General features: G+C 41.3%; 1 protein-coding gene across 1 annotated transcript in view; it reads left to right on the plus strand.

Annotated features, from left to right (window-relative positions):
• ETFA (electron transfer flavoprotein subunit alpha) overlaps positions 1-19,610 on the plus strand; it is a 37,127-nt gene that overhangs the window by 11,167 nt on the left and 6,350 nt on the right. Inside the window, exons 6-10 of the mRNA XM_083630745.1 lie at positions 4,768-4,878; positions 6,829-6,930; positions 9,449-9,517; positions 10,316-10,398; positions 16,425-16,490. Of these exons, the coding sequence (XP_083486871.1) occupies positions 4,768-4,878; positions 6,829-6,930; positions 9,449-9,517; positions 10,316-10,398; positions 16,425-16,490 (431 nt within the window). The remainder of the gene's footprint in view (positions 1-4,767; positions 4,879-6,828; positions 6,931-9,448; positions 9,518-10,315; positions 10,399-16,424; positions 16,491-19,610) is intronic.

Below are 19,610 nucleotides of genomic sequence, written 5' to 3' on the forward strand. Positions count from 1 at the left end.
ACTTAATTTCTATCCAACATCATTCTAACATTCATTAATTTTACAATATTTCTGTAGATAGTCTTTAAATTTCTTCCAATCTTCTTCCACCGACTCTTCTCCCTGGTCTCGGATTCTGCCAGTCATTTCTGCCAATCCCATATAGTCCATCACCTTCATCTGCCATTCTTCCAAAGTGGGTAAATCTTGTGTCTTCCAATACTTTGCAATAAGTATTCTTGCTGCCGTTGTAGTGTACATAAAAAAAGTTCTGTCCTTCTTTGGCACCAATTGGCCGACAATGCCCAGAAGGAAGGCCTCTGGTTTCTTCAGGAAGGTATACTTATATACCTTTTTCATTTCATTATATATCATCTCCCAGAAAGCCTTGATTCTTGGGCACGTCCACCAAAGGTGAAAGAATGTACCTTCAGTTTCTTTACATTTCCAACATTTATTATCGGGCAAATGATATATTTTTGCAAGCTTGACTGGGGTCATGTACCACCTGTATATCATTTTCATAATATTCTCTCTTAAGGCATTACATGCCGTAAATTTCATACCTATGGTCCACAACTGTTCCCAGTCAGCAAACATAATGTTATGTCCAACATCTTGTGCCCATTTAATCATAGCAGATTTCACCGTTTCATCCTGTGTATTCCATTTCAACAGCAAGTTATACATCCTTGACAAAATCTTAGTTTTGGGGTCTAACAGTTCTGTTTCTAATTTTGATTTTTCCACCTGGAAGCCAATTTTCTTGTCCAAATTATATGCCTCCATTATCTGATAATAATGAAGCCAATCTCGCACTTTGTTTTTTAGTTTCTCAAAACTCTGCAGTTTTAGTCTATCTCCCTCTTGTTCCAGAATTTCCCAATATTTCGGCCATTTGGCCTCCATATTGAGCTTTTTCTGGGCTTTTGCTTCCATTGGTGACAGCCACCTTGGGGTTTTATTTTCCAATAAATCCTTAAACGGCCTCGGTCCAGTATACCTGAAGGAGCGCCTCCACCCCCATCATTCTGCCCGGACGCTGAGGTCCAGCGCCGAGGGCCTTCTGGCGGTTCCCTCATTGCGAGAAGCAAAGCTACAGGGAACCAGGCAGAGGGCCTTCTCGGTAGTGGCGCCCGCCCTGTGGAACACCCTTCCAGCAGATGTCAAAGCGATAAACAACTACCTGACATTCAGAAGACATCTTAAGGCAGCCCTGTTCAGGGAAGTTTTTAACGTGTGATATTTTATTGTATTTTTGGTTTTTATGGAAGCCGCCCAGAGTGGCTGGGGAGGCCCAGCCAGATGGGCGGGGTATAAATAATAAATTATTATTATTATTATTATATCTTATCCAAACATTGAACAAAGCTTTCCTGACAATATGGTTCTTAAATGCTTTATGTGCTTTAACCTTGTCGTACCACAGATATGCATGCCACCCGAAGACATTGTTAAAACCTTCTAAATCCAAAATGTCTGTGTTCTCAAGAAGCAGCCAATCTTTCAACCAGCAGAATGCTGCTGATTCATAGTAAAGCAGGGCAGGGCAAATCCACCCCTTTCCTTTGCATCAGTTAATTTCTTGAATTTTATTCTGGGCTTCTTGCCCTGCCAGACAAATCTAGATATATCTTTCTGCCACTTCTTGAAACAATCCATCTTGTCCAGAGAATAAAAACTTTTAGAAGACATCTGAAGGCAGCACTGTTTAGGGAAGCTTTTAATGTTTGATGTATCACAGTATTTTAATATTTTTTTGGAAGCCGCCCAGAGTGGCTGGGGAAGCCCAGCCAGATGGGTGGGGTATAAATAATAATTTATTATTATTATTATTATTATTATTATTATTATTATTATTATTATTACTGGCAGACTTTCCGAAGAACAAATAGGTGTAGTATGACATAAAAAGCTACAACTTCATAAAAAGCACCAATTATTTCTGAGAGTTGCCTTTTTATAACTTACTTGTAAAGTATGGTTGAAGGAATTAAAAGTGCAGCACTTTTAATCTTTTCTTGTTTCAAATGCAAACCAAATTTGTCAGTAGTTTTTTCATGGCAGTTGTGACTTTCTGAGCTTGTAACATTCTTTTGAAAACATAACTTCATTTCCTTGCAATGAGAATCACAGTGAGCATCCATCTACAAAGTCTGCCCAGGTTTGTTTGTTTCTTTAAAAAATATTTTTATTAAATATTTTCTTTTTCTTTTTACAAAAGTACATGCTTTGTCTCTTTTTCAGGTTGTACAGTCTTTCTTACAAATCAGTTACATTTCTTGTGAGACATTAGTGTTGAGTACAGTATAAGGTTTGGAAAGAAGAGGGGGGAGAGGAGGGGTGGGGTGGTGAGGCTTATATTCTCTTGTATGGTAGGTTCTCTTACTATTCATTTATTACATTTCCTTGGAAGTGAGATGTATTAGGGGGCAGGGTATGGTTAGTTGTCCGAGGTTGGCTGCAGTGAGGTTTGTTTGCATTTGTGGGGGGACGGGGCTTGTTGGATCAGGTAAGCCAGATTGATTTGTATGTTGTTGGGTTCTTGTTGTTATCTTGTTGGCTGTGATAAAGGGGAGCCATACTGGGGTGAAGGCGTCCTCTTCTATTTGCCCCCATGTCAGTTTCAATTTATTGGTTAGCTTTTCTAGCGAGCTGATATGGACTTAGAAGGAGGTTTAGACCACATTCTAGTCCATTGGGTGGGTTAATTTCATAGCCTATGTTGTGCTCCCATTGTAGTTTGATTGCGTCAAGGGGGTTTGTAGGATTCTGGAGCAGTATTTTGTATGTGGATACCATCCCTTTACTGTATCCCTCTGCTGTCAGGAGAAGGTTTTCGAAATTAGTCAAGGGCCTAGTGGCCGCTGATTTTACTGTTGGATTGTTTAAGAAGGCTCAGTGATGTGTTAGCCAAGTTATTTGGTTGACCCCTAGTTTGTCTTGTATTTCTTGTGTTGGTATAGGTTTGTTGTTGTGTTAGAAATCTTTTAGACAGTGTAGGCCTTTGACTTGCCAGGTTTTTATCTGGAGGTTTTGTGCTGCGTGTTGGAATAGTGGGTGATAGGCAAGTGGGGATGGAGATAGTTTGCCTGCTTTTTCCCTCCATGCTTTAAGCATGGACTGTGTGAACCTGTTCAATGTTGCTGCCCAGGTTTGTTCATATCTCACCACCACTTTCTAGGCAATTGTTTCTTAGTCATGGAGTCAGTGAGCATTTTTTTTTGAGCAGGTTTACGTGGTAATGTTAATGACTTAATAAACCATGCTTTATTTTCCCAAGCTCAGGCATTGGGTTTGCTTGCTCACTTCTCTCCTTGCGAACAGCTTCAGTGTTTCTGCCACGGTGCATTAAAAATGTTCCATCTGGGAAACATCTTGGTTGACTAATGTCACATCTGAAATAGAACTAGTCTCCCATTCTTAGCCTTCAGTCCTTTGGACATTTCGTTTGGGAGTAAGTCTCATGGAATTCAGTGGGGTGTATTTCTGAGTAAACCTGCATAGGAGAGGTCTGGTGTACAATGGAAGTAGGGACTGCATGCACCTGCTGTGCAAAACATTTTTTGTGATTGGATGGCTACGGTACCTTCATGCTGAGGGAATGGATATTTTTTCAGATACAGTGGTTCCTCGTGTTACAAACACCTCGTGTTACAAACACTTTGGGTTACAGACTGTGCTAACCAGGAGTAGTACCTTGGGTTAAGAATTTTACCCCCGGATGAGAACAGAAATGGCGTGGTGGCAGCGGGAGGCCCCATTAGCTAAAGTGGTACCTCAGTTTAAGAACGGTTTCAGGTTAAGAACGGACCTCCGGAATGAATAAAGTTTGTAACCAGAGGTACCACTGCACTTAGTGTCTAGTAGATGTGGCTAAACGCTTTTGTAAAAATAATAATATTGGTACTTCTTTCTCTCCACTATCAGGGTCACAACTGAAGTTTTTGTTTTGTTTTGTTTGTTACTATGCTTTGTATTTTTGTGTTTTTATATTGTAAACCACCCTATGATCTTCTGATGAAGGGTGGTACAGAAATTTAATAAATAATAAGAAGTAGTAGTATTAATGAGTTGTGTGAAAACTTGAATGTGTCCAGTGGTGCTTAGTGGGGTGCCCAGGGCCTGGCGGTGTTGCACACCTGGCCAGCGTGGTGTAGTGGTTAGGAGCGGTGAACTCGTAATCTGGGGAACCGGGTTCGCGTCTCCGCTCCTCCACCTGCAGCTGCTGGGTGACCTTGGGCCAGTCACACTTCTCTGAAGTCTCTCAGCCCCACTCACCTCACGAGAGTGTTTGTTGTGGGGAAGGAAAGGGAAAGGAGAATGTTAGCCGCTTTGAGACTCCTTCGGGTAGTGATAAAGCGGGATATCAAATCCAAACTCTTCTGTCTCTGCCGCTTACCAAGAGGTGGAGGCACGAGGTGCAGGGAACTCAGTATGGTGCCAGCATGGCAGCAGGAACCTTGAATTGGCTGCACCACCAGGCCCTCACTGTGCCCCCCCCCGTCCAGAAGCGACAGCGATGTTCACTGTTGAGATGCCAGGTGTGCACTACACCAGCATGCCTGAGACACCAGGGAAGGTGAACTCTTGCTGTGTCTTACTGAAAAATTCTCCTGTGACACCAAGGAAATGTAAACCTATTCTGAGTCCATTTTTTAGTCTCTTAAATTTTCCTGCCTGAAAGGATTGTTTTGTCTAAGCAACAGCATTACTGCCCTCTGCTAAAAGCAGCTGATCATTGGAGTTTGCAATTTTATTTTCACAGAAAGTGTGGTCTTTTTGTAGGAAATGCCCTGTGCACTGTGAAGTGTGATGAAAAAATAAAGGTGTTCTCTGTACGAGGTACTTCCTTTGAGGCTGCATCAATAAGTGGTGGTAGTGCTACGGTAGAGAAAGGTGAGTGTTCAGTTTGTCTGGGTTTTTTTCCTTCTCAAGTTGAAATTGGATTAAAAACATTATTGTCAAATAAAAAGACAAAGTTGCACAAGTTTGCATTTATTGAATTCTTCCCTCTTTACACTTTGCCACTCTTTGTCTCCTAGAGTCCTCTAATCATTCCACATGGATATCTCTTTTCTTGTAGCCGTCTTGGGTCAGGTTACATGTAAAACTACTGTATCAAAATTGTGAAGCCATTTTGAATGGTTCAGTTGATTCAAACAAAAAGGAGAGGCTTTCCCCATAGATGCTGGAAAGGATGCATGTTTGTTATTCTGTTAGCCCAATGCATTTCCTGCCAAAGTAAAATTCCCCTTCCCCCAAAGTATGCATCACACCAGGTCTCTTCTACAGCTCATGCTCCATTAACCTGCATGCACTACTTTTGCCCCAGCCAAAGCATCACATAACCGTACCAAGACCATATCTTAAACTGAGTGGTGTTTCAAACTTGTTGTTTCCTCTGTGGTGGTGATGTGCTTTATTTCTGTCATGGAGAGTTAGAAATGTCTGTATTCTTGTTTTTGTTTTATTATGAATTCTTATGTTCTTATTTTGTATTTTCGTGTCGTGAACTACCCTGTGATCTTCAGATGAAGGACTGCATACACTATAACAACAACAAGAATTGCAACAGGCTAAATTGTGGGTAACTGTGTACAGTCCGTAAGCCTATCTGTAAGCCTTATTCAGGGGCTTGTCTGTAAAAGAAGTAAAAGGACAACACTTACTAAACCACATATAAAACACTTGTAAACTGATTCAAAACCTAGTTTTGGCTGCTTTGATGTAATAATAGACATGATGTAATAATAGACATGCATACTTGGAAATAATCCAGTAGAAATAATTCAGACTTACTTCTGAGTAAACATCTTAGTGACTTCACGTGTTGATTTATTTGCTATATGAGCCCTAATGTTTCTGACGGGCAAAACGCATGGCGGCATTTGTGTGTGTAAACTAGATCAGTTACCTGCATCTAAAGGACAATTACATGCACTACTACCAAGCTGGATGCTCGCTGTTTCTCACTGTACATTTCCTTTTGGCAGTCTCAGTTTCAGTTGTTTTTATTTTATCTCTTGTTGTTTGCCACCCTGGGCTCTTTTGGGAGGAACAGTGGGATAGAAATTTAATAAATAAAAAATCCTATTTAAGTCTTGGTATATTTTGAATGAATTCATATTAACATCCAGAGGTATAACCATATTGATGTTTTCTTTTATTTATTGTGTTTTTTAAATGGAGGAAGGACTATAGACTTCAAACCCTGTCATCTTCAGGAAGGGCTGTGAAAGACTGCTTTCTGAAATGCTAGAGAGCTGCTGCCAATCAGTGTAGGCTGGGGAAGGGAGCATTTGGCTTTCCACACGCTGCTGGACTACAGCTCCCATTATCATTGACCCCTGTCCCTGTCCCCTGTGACTGATGGGCATTGGGAGTCCAACAACATCTGGAGGGCCACAAGTTCCCCATTCCTAGTGTTCATAGTACTGCCATAGATGGAGCAATGATCTGACGTGGCATAAGGCCGCAGCTTAGGTCTGCTAAATTTTTTAATTACTTGAGGTTTGCCAAACCCCCCCCCCATTAATTAAATGTACAAAAAGTGAGGTGGAAGGGACCATGAGGGCCATCTAGTCCAACCCCCTGCACTGCAGGAGTCTTTGGCCAGAGGTGGAGAACATACAACTCTGGGATAAAGAGTCTCCTGTTCTTATTGACTGGACTGTAAACAATTGTTAACATGCTTTTGTTTATTAATGCAAAGTTGTAAGATGAGCTGATATATATAATATCACATATACTGCAGAGTTTGGGCATGGAGGTCGTTTTTATGGCTACGACTTTGTACCTTTCAAAAGCTCAGTGTCTTTTCTTTGTTTTGTTTTTTGATATAAACAGTATCTGCAGCTTCACCAGCTGGTCAGTCTGAATGGATCGAACAAAAGTTAACAAAAAGTGATCGGCCAGAACTGACTAGTGCGAAGGTGGTTGTTTCAGGTGGTAAGTAGTGGCTAATTGGCTAGAATTGTGATGAACTAGTGGTGAAATTTCTAGCAAAGTAGAAAATAACGAAAACTTTGTTATACAGTGGTACCTTGGTTCTCAAACTTAATCCATTCCGGAAGTCAGTTCCAAAACCAAAGCGTTCCAAAACCAAGGCCCGCTTTCCCATAGAAAGTAATGCAAAACAGATTAATCATTTCCAGACTTTTAAGAACAACCCCTAAAACAGCAATTTAACATGAATTTTACTATCTAACGAGACCATTGAAATGAAAGCAATAATCAATGTACTACGCTATAAAATAAATAAAACAGTATTGTAGATGATAAAGATAATTTTTTTCCCCTTACGTTCACTGATGATAGTCACTGTTTGGATGGGGGGCTTTTATCCATTTTCGCAGTCATACAATCAATCAGTAGCTGAACTGGGTTCCACACAGTCACAGAAACAAATCAACTGAAAAAGCCTCAAAAACAAAAATGCAAAATAAATAGCAAAAACAAAAGCGCCAAATACAGTGGTACCTTGGTTCTCGAACTTAATCCATTCTGAAATGTTTGAAAACCAAGGTGAGGCTTTTGATTGGTGCAAGCGCCCCAGAAACAATAGCCGACAACTGCATCAGACGTTCGGCTTCTGAAAAATGTTGAAAAACCAGAACACTTCCAGGTTTTCGGCGTTTGGGAACCAAGGTGTTTGAAAACCAAGGTACCACTGTACCTTCTACCATCCCTAAAGAATTCTGACCAGTAATTTGTAGTTGGAAGCTGGAAAATGAGAAAGCGTACAATTCATTGAAGTGGTGTGGGATTGGATGAAATAAAGTAACTGTAAATATCAGCATTTGTCTTGTAATCAGCATGAATAATAAAAATGCTAGAAAAGCTTAGCTTGAAGAATGATCTGCTTATACAGTGAAGGCGGTTTGCATGCATGACAGGTGGTGTCTCCTGCAATGATGCAGGGATTACATTCCAGGCCCCTCCCCATAAGTAAAATCCCGTAAAATGAGCAGCCTCTAAAAAGCCTCTGAACGCACACATTTTCCTGCTGTCCACCTCTCTCCCCCACTCCCTCTCCACACCTCTTTTTTCCATTAGAGCTGGAACCTGGAGGACATGTGGGAAAGTGGTTGCTTCTGCTGCTGTTGTCGACCCCACTTGTCAGTTATTAGGCAGAGAGACTGAGCGGCGTAATCAAAGCCTCGCTGCGCCTCCAGTCTCTTTGGGGCTTCCCCTGCCCTCACTGGACGTCCTCTTTGGGCTTTGGGGAGGGGTCTCCTCACAAGCCCCAAGGACTCTCCAGTTCTCTCCTGCCATTTCCTGCTATGATTCTGTATATTTAATTATTTACTGGTGCTGCGCATATACATGGTCATATGCGATTAGAACGTGCATAAGTGGGTACTACAATAGCACAACTAGTTTATCACATCCATCTCGGGAAAAAATAAAATAGCAAAAAACAGTACTCTCCTTTATTACAGTCGTACCTCGGAAGTCGAACGGAAACCTAGGCTCGCCTTCTGATTGGTGGCAGGAAGCTCCTGCAGCCAGTTAGAAGCTGCATGAGCCGCCTTGGACGTTCAGGTTCCAAAGAGCATTTGCAAACCGGAAGACTCATTTCTGGGTTTGCGGTGTTCGGGAGCAAAAACCTTTGACTCACAAGGCGTTCGACTTCCGAGATACGACTCTACTTGAAAGCTGTAACTCTCAAGCCAGCAGGGGGAGTGAAGTGCAAGTTACTATGCTCTAATTCCTCAATTTTTTTCAGTTATGGTAGATATGTAAATAAATGTGTAACCCTCTATCATTCTGAAGAAATAATTACATTAATCTCAAACAGACAACATTCATGTTAAGGCTGGTGACAAAAACCAGTCACCCCTGGCTCCATGCCTGAAAAGAGCACAACAGGGCATGGGCAAAAGTAGCGTGAAATCCCGTGGAGTTCCAGTGTAAGAAAACGCACACACAGGAAGCAGAAGTACTTCAATAAAATTTTACTGAGGTTCTTAGAGCATAAAATGGTTACAAAGCCCAATATTCTTGCTGGATCTCCAGGCAAAGTGCAGAGCTTCACTCTGAAGAGCATGTCCAGTTACAGAGCCAAAAACCACAGAATGTACTGAAGAGAAAAGATAGAAGGAATACAGAACCATTCAGTAGCAGGATATTTATCTCCTACTCTGAGCATTTTGACCTTGAGTCTCATACGACTGATAAACACAACCCAGCTGCAGAGAAGCTTTGAGAAAATTCAGGAACATTCTGCACCCATAAAAACTCCACAATCCCTGACAATTCAAGATTCATAAAAGTGCTACAGAAGGTTCAGTTGGAAAATGAATTGTTCCTTGGCTGGGATGTGTATATGTGCCTGACAGAAAGCACTGCAAAAATCGACAGTGGGGTGGAGCGTACAACAACACTTTATTACGGTCATGTGTTTAGTCTGACTCAGAGATTTCAAGGCACTTGAACATATCTAACCTCTTATCTTACTTTTAAGGACGGGGCTTGAAGAGTGGAGAAAACTTTAAACTGCTGTATGAGCTTGCAGATGAGTTGCATGCTGCAGGTAACAACTGCTTTTACTCCTTGGTTCTAGAGCAGTTAGGGATGCTATCTATCCTATGAGATGCTATCTATCCTATGAGAGCCAGTGTGGTGTTGTGGTTAAGAGCGGTAGTCTCATAATCCGGGGAACCGGGTTCGCGTCTCTGCTCCTCCACATGCAGCTGCTGGGTGACCTTGGGCCAGTCACACTTCTCTGAAGTCTCTCAGCCCCACTCACCTCACAGAGTGTTTGCTGTGGGGGAGGAAGGGAAAGGAGAATGTTAGCCGCTTTGAGACTCCTTAAAGGGAGTGAAAGGCGGGATATCAAATCCAAACTCCTCCTCCTCCTCCTCCTCCTCCTCCTCCTCCTCCTCCTCCTCCTCCTCCTCCTCTCTTCTTCTTCTTCTTCTTCTTCTTCTTCTTCTTCTTCTTCTTCTTCTTCTTCTTCTATGGGCATATCTTTTGAAGTGTGTGAAATTTGGGTAAATGGCTTGTAGCTGGAGACTTTTGTGCATACATTAGCTTGGATCCTAACATGAGGGGAGTGTAATAGGGCTTTCTTGCTGCTTCTTTATGGCTCCCGTCATAATCCCCCCCCATCTGTTCCTGAAGGTTGAGGGCCTGTAGCTCCTGAGGGGCCTAAAGCTGGAAGGGTGAACTGGGGAAAATCAGGGATCCCCACTTTTGTTGGGGAACCCAGTCAGATGGGTGGGGTATAAGAAAGAAAATGTTGTTATTAATGGGAAGACACATAGGATGAAGCATTAAATGTTGGCTTCTATGTTTCTTGAGATAACTATCTTTTTTTTTTTGCTTCTAGTTGGTGCGTCTCGTGCAGCTGTTGATGCAGGCTTTGTACCCAATGACATGCAAGTTGGACAGACAGGCAAAATTGTAGCACCAGTGAGTATTCAAATTATTTTTGCAGAAGAGACTGGTTAAAATTCCTTGGAATAGTTTGGAGGACCACTGCCTTTTCCTAATGGAGCTGTAGGTAATGCAGTCTCCAGGCTTGCATGCAGTCTGCCAGCTCCCCCACCCCCTTTCCCAGCCTGGAGAACCTTTAGGATTGCTAGAACCCTGCCCTTTTCTCTTCATGGTGTTGCCTTATCTTGGGAAAGATTCCCTTCTGGTGCATGGTATCACAGCAGTTTGAGTCGAGCTTCTCACAACTGACTGTCCTCACCCGCAGAGCGTGTGACATTGGTGAAATGGGTGTGGTTTTCTAAAGTAGACAGAAGCTTTGCCTCTTGGGATGAAGGGGAAAAAGGGAGTGTGATGGAACCTATTGTAACCTCTTAGCTTAGTCATATAAAATTTACAGCAAACAGACAAAACTAAGCTAGGCCTCAGCATCTTAATACAGCCAAACAAGGGGCATATCTAATGCCAAAATCTTTAATGCTTCATTTTATTTCCCTCTAAGAAGGCATATAAAATAATTAACCAAAACAAGCATTTGCTGTGCCAGTTATTTTTTAGAAAGGTATTTAGAGAGCTCTGCCTTATTTGTCCTGAATGATGCAAAGCTCTGAGGGCTAGGATACATTTCCTAATCTTACGGGATATGTAACAAGAATGACTGCAATTATATATTTGTTTGCATGGTTTCAGCTCTAAATGCAACATCACTGGCCTGTTTTGTTTTCATTCTTGCATCTCCAGGACTGCAGTAACTTGACTGGTTACATATTTTTAAAGGGGAGCAAATAGATACTACAAGGTTCTATTTAAGGCAGTGGCTAATTCAGAACAAAACACAGAATGGCCTCATAACATAAGAGGAAATTGAATTTTAGTTTTGTGGACCTTGATGCAGATTTTAAAATCACAATACTGGCATAGGAAAAATATTAGAGACAGGAGACTTAATCATTCCAGTATAACTAGTTGCTATAATAATATAGTGCTTAAACATTTGGCACGCCTAATGAAATGGCTAAATGCCTCTTTTAGGACATTTAGAGGATGCTGTGTGAATTTTGAGTACTAAAATTTTAAACTTACCTGGTATAGAATCTGAAATGGGGGGGGGGGTATCCACAATATGGGGAGTTTCATATTTAGGCAGCTCTGGTTTTTGCAATAAGTTGTGTTTTGTGTACAACTGCACTTAGTAATATCGTGATGCAGTATGATCTTCTAGGCCAGGGATGTCCCAACAGGTTGATCACGATCCAATGGTTGATCGCAGTGGGTCTGGTTGAACGTGGGATCCTGCTTCCCACCTAGTTTGGGTCCCTATAAAAAGCTCAACAACTTTGGTAGATCACTTTTTTATAGTGGGAGTAGATTGCTGTCTCTTGAAAGTTGGACGTGCCTGTTCCAGGCTAAATTTAGACCAATAAATAGCAACTTGCCTATGAAAAGGATTGACTTGATTGTTGATGAACTGTATAATTTTTTTTTAACAAGAATCTGCATGTCACATGGCTGAGATTTTACTTTCGGCAAGCATGTCTTAAACAATTACATCAGGTTAATGGAGTAAATTCATTTTTTTTCAGTGGATTGAAAATTGAAATCTGATTGGAAGGGATATAAGGAGCAAGTAAAGTTGTGAGGGAAACTCTTGTTCACGATGGTGGGGGAGAGTATTTTGTCATGGATGCTTTTATTACTCTATTTATAGGCTTCAGAACTGACCTAGTGGGGAATTCAGCTGATATTGAGTAGGGTGTGTATTTGAAGCAGGTTGGAAGAGATTTTGACTGATGCCACTGCTTCTCTGCTAATGGTTGGGAGATGTCAAAGGGAATGGTTTTGAAAGAAAATAGCCACATTTTTCTAACTGTTTGCCTTTAATTATGCTTTCACTGATTTCAAGAGATATCTTTGCTTTTGGCCCTTTTAAAAAAACCCTTCCTGTACTAACCACAGACGTATACTAGTTTGTTGCAGACCACTCTGGAAAGCTTGGCAGCCTGTTGAGTTCCTTTAAGTGGAGTAGAAGCTTTCTCAAAATGCACTCATCTTGCTCTGTGAACAAATGGCCAGTTTGTTCAGATACGTTAAAAGTGCGCTCAGTTAGCAGCATAGTCCTTTGGGAACGTTCTTAGAAGTAAAACATTAAAAATGATTGTACTTAGTTGACTGAGAGGTGAAAAAAAATTCCCCATTCAATAGGAATGTTGTCTGAAATGGTTTCATTATAATGCGGGACTTAAAGTCTGAGCTGTGCAAATAAGTGGTCCCTACCATTTGAGATCTCAGCCTGCAGCATTATGGCCTGGGACCGCTGTGGTATGGATTGCTACATTATTGGGCATCTTGGCCATCACCCATGTTGTCCTCGTTCCTCACTATTTCCTGGCACCAAAATGTGCAGAGCTGAGATAATAAATGGGCTTTGTCATATCTTGCATAATCCTGAAGGGTTTTTGGCCACCAGAGAACTGTTCTATCAACATGTTCACAGGCACCTAAGTTTTCTCTCCTTCTAATAGTGAACTTGGGTGATAAGTGTGGACAGAAATGGAGCTAAGATGGGGCCTCTGAGGAACAGGAGGGAAACATCTGTATGTTTGGTGGAACCCTGAGGTTAGCAGAAAGAGGCTGAAATATTTAGAAAATTGCTCCAGCGGACTGGGACGGAACATGTTCAGTAGCTGCAGTCTTAGTCAAAAAAGAAAAACTGAGGTTCCTTGGTGAGTGGGAGGAGAATAAATTGGCCTGCTGGAGGAAGGTGGTGGCTGGAGCACTCCTGAAGAGGAAGCACTCAACCTTGTGTTGGGAATGAACCAGCGATTTTTAAACAAACAAACAGCACGGTCAGCTTGATAATAAGCCCTCTTGGTTTAAAGCTTATTTTGAAATTGACCGGAGTTTCTTTTTTAAGATCCCTGGTTCCTGTGGTTAAGCTTGACAGAAGTCCTCATGGCTGTGTGAGTAGAGTGGGGAGTTTATGACTGACACTTCACTTGGAATTGTGATGGCTTCTTTGCATAATTATGTATTGTGGTTTGGCAGTACGTACACACCAGTCTATTATTTAAATATTAAATATTTATCTTATACCTCAACGATATTGGCATTCATTCTGCTTAGCAAGTTGTGACTTTAAAAGAGTACATTCTGGAGCTCCTTACTGTAAAATTTCCGTAAAGATGCACATGGTAACTAAATTAAGTTCTCAGAACTGACAGTTTGCTGTTTGGGAGGAGGGAATTTGGGTATTTTATTAATGGACCAGGAGTGGTGTTGATGGCGCAAAGGTTAAGTCAGTGCTGTTAACAGATTTGGGGGGGAAATGCCCATTTCCTCTGAATGCGCAGCAGCGTTGTCTTGCTTTTTTGAGCCACAAACTTCAAAGAGCTGTTTGTATGCAGCTGGGACTGAATTTTCAGGTTCTCTTTCTCTGACTTGCTAAAAAGCTGAAGACTGACAGCCCCTTTCATCCTACATTATCCAGTGTGGCTTTTAAGTCCAAGAGAACCGTGTTCTCAAATTGATGCTCTGTTCCTCAGGGGTTGGTGCAGAAACATTAAATTGTACTAAAATATTCATATGAGAGTGCATTTAGCTGAAAGCAATTGATGTGCTTTTCCCACGAGAGCAAAAAGAAACGCTGTATGGCCCTGCACTCAAGCAGACACCCTGAGCACGCTTAAGAGGAATCACGTGTCCCAGCTGATCAAAGCCCCATATAAGTTCTTAAAGTGAAAAGGATTAGAAAGGGATGAAATTGTTTGACCTGGCAGACTCTATAGTGATGTGAACTACTTCACTGCTTGGGATTTGAGCAGTTTTTTCCAGTGCAATGTGGGCTCATGCAATATCCACATTTTTCCTTGCTTAATTGCTGCTTCTTTGCTCTGCAGATTCAACGGGGCTGCATGGCGGGTGGTTAGAGGGCTCCACAGATATTGGCTTCACTTATTAGCCAACCATTGTTTGCAGTTTCCATTCCGCACACACCCACACCCTGGTTGCCTGGCATCTGCAGAGAGCTGGAGAGAGAGAGAGAGAGAGAGAGAGAGGTGCATTTGGCCCAATATTGTTGAATCTGAGTGGGAGAGACTTCCAGGTTTGAGGCAGAGAGCTGTTCCCATCACCTGCTGAGCCTTTTACCTGGAGTATCTGGTAATTAAGTATTGGACCTTTTATATACAAAGCATGTGGTCTTCTGATTCTTCTCCGAAGATAAGAAACCACATTTATTTCTCATATGGCTTGGAAGAGATTCTCCAAACTGCAGTGCAGTTGAGAACTCTGGGATGTTCCCTGTGTGCTCCTGGCTGTTCTGCTCTCTATATGGCCAGGGTACCTGTTGAGCTTGCAAGTGGATTTGTTGGCACCTTCATAAGGAAAATATAAATATTTAACCCAGAGAGCATAGCACATTGCAAATTGCACTGTACTACCACTGCAGGGATGATAGCTTACTGTGACAGGCAGATATGCTGTTACAAAAGTTTTGGGTGATGGTTGGTCTTAGAACCACATAATAGGTGTGTGTGGTGCATGCGCACGCGCACACACACACAGAGATTCCAGATGTGCTTAAGGCATTCAGAAACTTGTTAAATTGCCACCTGTTGTTTCTTTACTAATCCGTATGATTGCCTAACTTTGTATAAATATGTCAAATTCTGCATGCACAAAAATAGACCTCTACACATTTCTTGGCCACCATTGCCCAGTTAGTGCAGCCTTATCACAGCAATGCATTGTCAGCAAGATCCACAAGTGCAGAATTCCCGTCAGGGTCTTGACTCTATTTAAAGTGTTTTGTTTTGTGGGACCCACCTCTCTTGTTGAATGTATACGATTTTGTTTTGGTTGTAACTACCAAAGCCTCGCTTGCTGATGCCACTCTTTGATGCACTTGGGTCCCAAGCCATTTAGAGCTTTGTATGCTAGTACTAACACCTTGAACTGGGCCATGCTGCTTGCTGGCAACCGTTGCAGTGCTTTCAGGTCCAGTGGTACGTGGTCTCATGGGACTGCCCCACCTAGCAGCTGCATTCCAAACTAGTGGCAGTCCCTGGAATGTCTTCAAGGTCAGCTCCACATACATTGCAGTATAGTAGTCCATGTGGGATCTCACCAGAGCATGGACAGCTTCAGTAAAAAATGTTACTTTTACTTACTTTCATAATTGAAATTGTTTTATTTATTTTTATAAATGTATATTATATTGTTGTAACCCAGCCTGGGCAGAGGAGGAAGAAATATTATAAATAAATAGCGTGCAAGCCCTGTCATTGGGACTTTACTGCTGAGTAAACATGCGTGGAAATGCTTTGAGAAGTCAATGGATAAGAAATTTGCTGTGGGGTACAGTTGCTTTCTGAATCTTACATGGTCTGTATGCCTATTTCTCCCCTAAACATTGAGTTAAAAGGCTTCAGTGTCGGTGAAAGAGCAGCTAAAATGACAGATTGAGAATTGCATTGCTGGATCCTCCCTTCTTAGGATCACTATGTTTTGACATGTTGGGCGGTGACTGATGTGGTTTCTTCCCACAGCCAGTAGAATCATAAAATTGTAGGGTTGGAAGGGACCTCAGGGGTCATCTATCCTACCTCCTGGAGTGCAGGAGTCATAGCTAAAGAATCTTTGCCAGATGGCCATTCAAGGAGAGTCCACCACTTTCTGAGGGAGTCTATTCGAACAGCTCTTATCGTCAGAAAATTCTTCCTGGTGTTTAGTCAGTATTTCTTGCACTTTCTATTCATTGATTTGGGTCCTACCCTCTGGAGTGGAAGAAAAGGAGCTTGCCCCATCATCTATGCAATAGCCATTTTCAAATAACTGAAGAGCGATCACATAGATGATGGAGCAAGCTCCTTAAGCCAGAAAGAATATTGAGGAGCAGAAGCAATGTAGACTGAACCTAAGTCACCCACTGGTAAAATTTGTTTGCAGAATGCATTTTCCCACTAGTTTGAATCTTTATTTCAATTCTATTCTGTTTTCTGTTTCAGGAACTTTATATTGCTGTTGGAATATCTGGAGCAATTCAGCACCTAGCTGGAATGAAAGACAGCAAGGTACTATAGAAAAGTTTATTGGTCATAGTCAAAGCAGAGACAAGCTTCTTTTGGGTGGTGGCAGTTGAGTAAAATATACAAATAGAATAGATTAATCCCATTCTAGAAAGTAAATCAGTTGTCAATATCACAACATTATTGCCAATAGTGCATTAACAGTGTACACATTCCAAAATAAACAGAAACAGACCATTCGTAGAAGCAGACTGAATTTATAGCTTAAGCAAAACAGTTTCTGTTTAGAATCCTATGCCGTAGACCTATATTCATATATTTCAGAATCTGACACATGAATTCATGCATAACAATGTGCAATTTGAATTATGGACTTACTATTCCATAAAGTAAAAGACGCTTTTTGAATGTTCCATCATTTATCCATTCAAATGGAAACCCTATTATAAAATGATAATAAAACTTTAAAAGGTTTAACTCATTAGTAGCTGAAATGTTTTTCAACTATGTTTTTCCACAAGACTTGTTCAGATTATATTTCTGTACCTCCAGTGGAAGGTGGGTTTCATTATCTCTGAAAAAAGAGCTTTCCTGCCTTTTTAAGAGGCAGTTTAATGTGAGAAAAATCACACGTTGAAGCATGAAAACTATAAAACTATAAAATAATTCTGTGTCTTCCCTGTATGTCCCAGTTTTCTTTTTTGTGTTCTCTGATGTGCTTTGTTTTCTCTTTGAATTGTGAAGAGTCAGACTATTTCTTGTCATTAACAAATCATCCTAAGGACATTGGAGCCATGTAGTCAAATAGATATGTCTGGGCAGAACAATGCTACACTCCTTTTTGGGACATAGTTTCAGTACCTGAATAGTGTCACAAACACACACACACACCACTGTGGAGACTGCTGGGGAAAAATTGCCCATAGTGGTATATGACACACCAGCTGGGGTGCCTCTTACCTGTTCATGAGCCCAACTCATGTAGCTGATACTCTGGGCAATGTGTCTTTTAAAACTCCTCCTCCTGCTTGGAGTCTCCGAAATATTTGTTGATGGTTAGTGCATTGAGGTTGCATCCAGTGTTCAGAGCAGACTTGTTGATACGAATGGGCATGAAGAACTTTCATCCATTAATTTTATTGGCCATGACCTTAAGATTATTACCCTATATAAAGTTACTTGGGGAGGAAACCCCATTGAACACAGTAAAACCTTATTTTGGGCAGATTCAGGTAAGTAGGTAGCCATGTTGGTCTGACACAGTCGAAATAAAAAAAATAAAATTAAAAAATAGTCCAGTAACACCTTAGAGACCAACTAAGTTTGTTCCGGGTATAAGCTTTCATGTGCATGCACACTTCTTCAGATATCTAAAGAATAACTTATTTTGGGCAAATGTGCACAGGAGTACAGTACAATTCACAAAGTGACTTATCTGAGACGAACAAGAGAACAATTTGCCCTCTTTCACATGAACAGTACTTTGAGAGACATAATTAAATGGCAGAAATGGCAAGAATGAGCATTCTAAAGTGAAGGAACTATGGTTTAATATTGAGGTGGAAAGGAATCTAGCAAAATGATGCTCCTGCCAGAATGGTGAAATTGGTGGAGGAAGATTGTTGATGCTGCAGTTTTCATTCTTAAACTCTATGTCGTTAAGATAGTTTCCTGCTCCGTATGATTTTTTTGTGGGGAGGAGGCATTAAAAGTCAATATCAATATGGAAAGGCGAACATCCAATTCATGTTCTATCTTGTGTGCTGCTCCCTGACTGGTTTGGACTACATTGGACCATCTTTTTTGTCATGACCACCCAAACAGATGATTCCACCAGTAATGCTGGGGAAAATACTCACCCTCTAATACTCGAGCAGAATGATCTCTCTGTAATGATGGTGAAGGAACTGTCCTATCCAAGCCCTGCTGGGTTGGAAGCTGGTGGGGTGGGCAGCTTTTTGCCTTGGCTGGGAGATTTACTCTGCCAGCTCTAGGGCTGGCACATGTTTCTTCCTAGTTTAGAAGTTTCCCTGGAGAACAAGGGAGCTTTTAGGACTCTCTCTCCCTTGCGCCATTGGAACACAGATGGCATAAGTGTGTGTGTGGGGGGGGTGCAGCTGCAGAGGTTTCTGTGACCACAAGGGGATCTCTAAGGTGAATCTTCCTTTTCATGGGCAGATGAAGAAATACACTCTTTTCTGTGGCCCCTGGGCTGCCCTCCTGGCGGGAACCACTTATTTGCGCCCTAAGGCAGGGGTGGATGATATCTGGTTTTCAACAAGCAGTATATCACCAGCTAAACATCACGATATACCAATATATCACCATGTCTGAAATAAGGATGGAGCTATGTAGAGGCACTAGCTGAGCTCACTGTTGGCCCCACATTGTGATTTTTGCATAGCACATACACACATCATGATTAGCGGTATAATGCCAGGTCAAAAATTATGAAAACGATATCACGATATGGCCTTCTGTCTGGTTTTGGATGATATATCAATATATCTCCCAGCCCTACCCTAAGGCTTCCATGATCTACACACATGCTCAGCTCAGTGGGACAGAATTCTGAATAGACATGCTGAGAAATGTGCTGTAAATTGCTTTGGCACTGGACTTGAATAAAACAAATCTTTCATCACTTCAGTAAGTTGTGCTATTTCTGTCCACTGCTTTGGGTGTTGAAAATGCCATTTTTTTAAAAAAAGATGTTCAAATATGTTTTGCTAGAGTTTTTTTTCTGAATATTGTTATATATTTGAACTCTCAGAACATATTTTTGAGAGCTTAAACTTTATTTTACTTTTACTTGAACTGTGCCCCACTTCTGTGTGTTTATCAAACCCTAGACAGAGTTGGGTTGTATCTGCTGAAACAATGTGTGGAAGCAAGGGAAACCCTTCTGTAACCATGGCAACAATCTCCTGAGTGGATTTCCACCCTCCATGCTGTCAATTATCTGGCACTGTGAACTTGCACACTTTGAATATGTTTCTGAAAGTAGTCCACAAAGCTTTTTGCAAGCAAAATGTATAATTTATTTGTCGTTATGTCAAGGTAGAAAACCAGTATTTATTTATCTTTAAATAATGGAATCTCTCTGCTTTCCACTCTCCCCTTAAAAACTATTTTTCATATCTATATGAAAAATAGTTCACTAAA

This window comes from Podarcis filfolensis (genome assembly GCF_964270895.1).
Source record: "Podarcis filfolensis genome assembly, chromosome: 9".
NCBI classification, from domain to species: Eukaryota; Metazoa; Chordata; class Lepidosauria; order Squamata; family Lacertidae; genus Podarcis; species Podarcis filfolensis.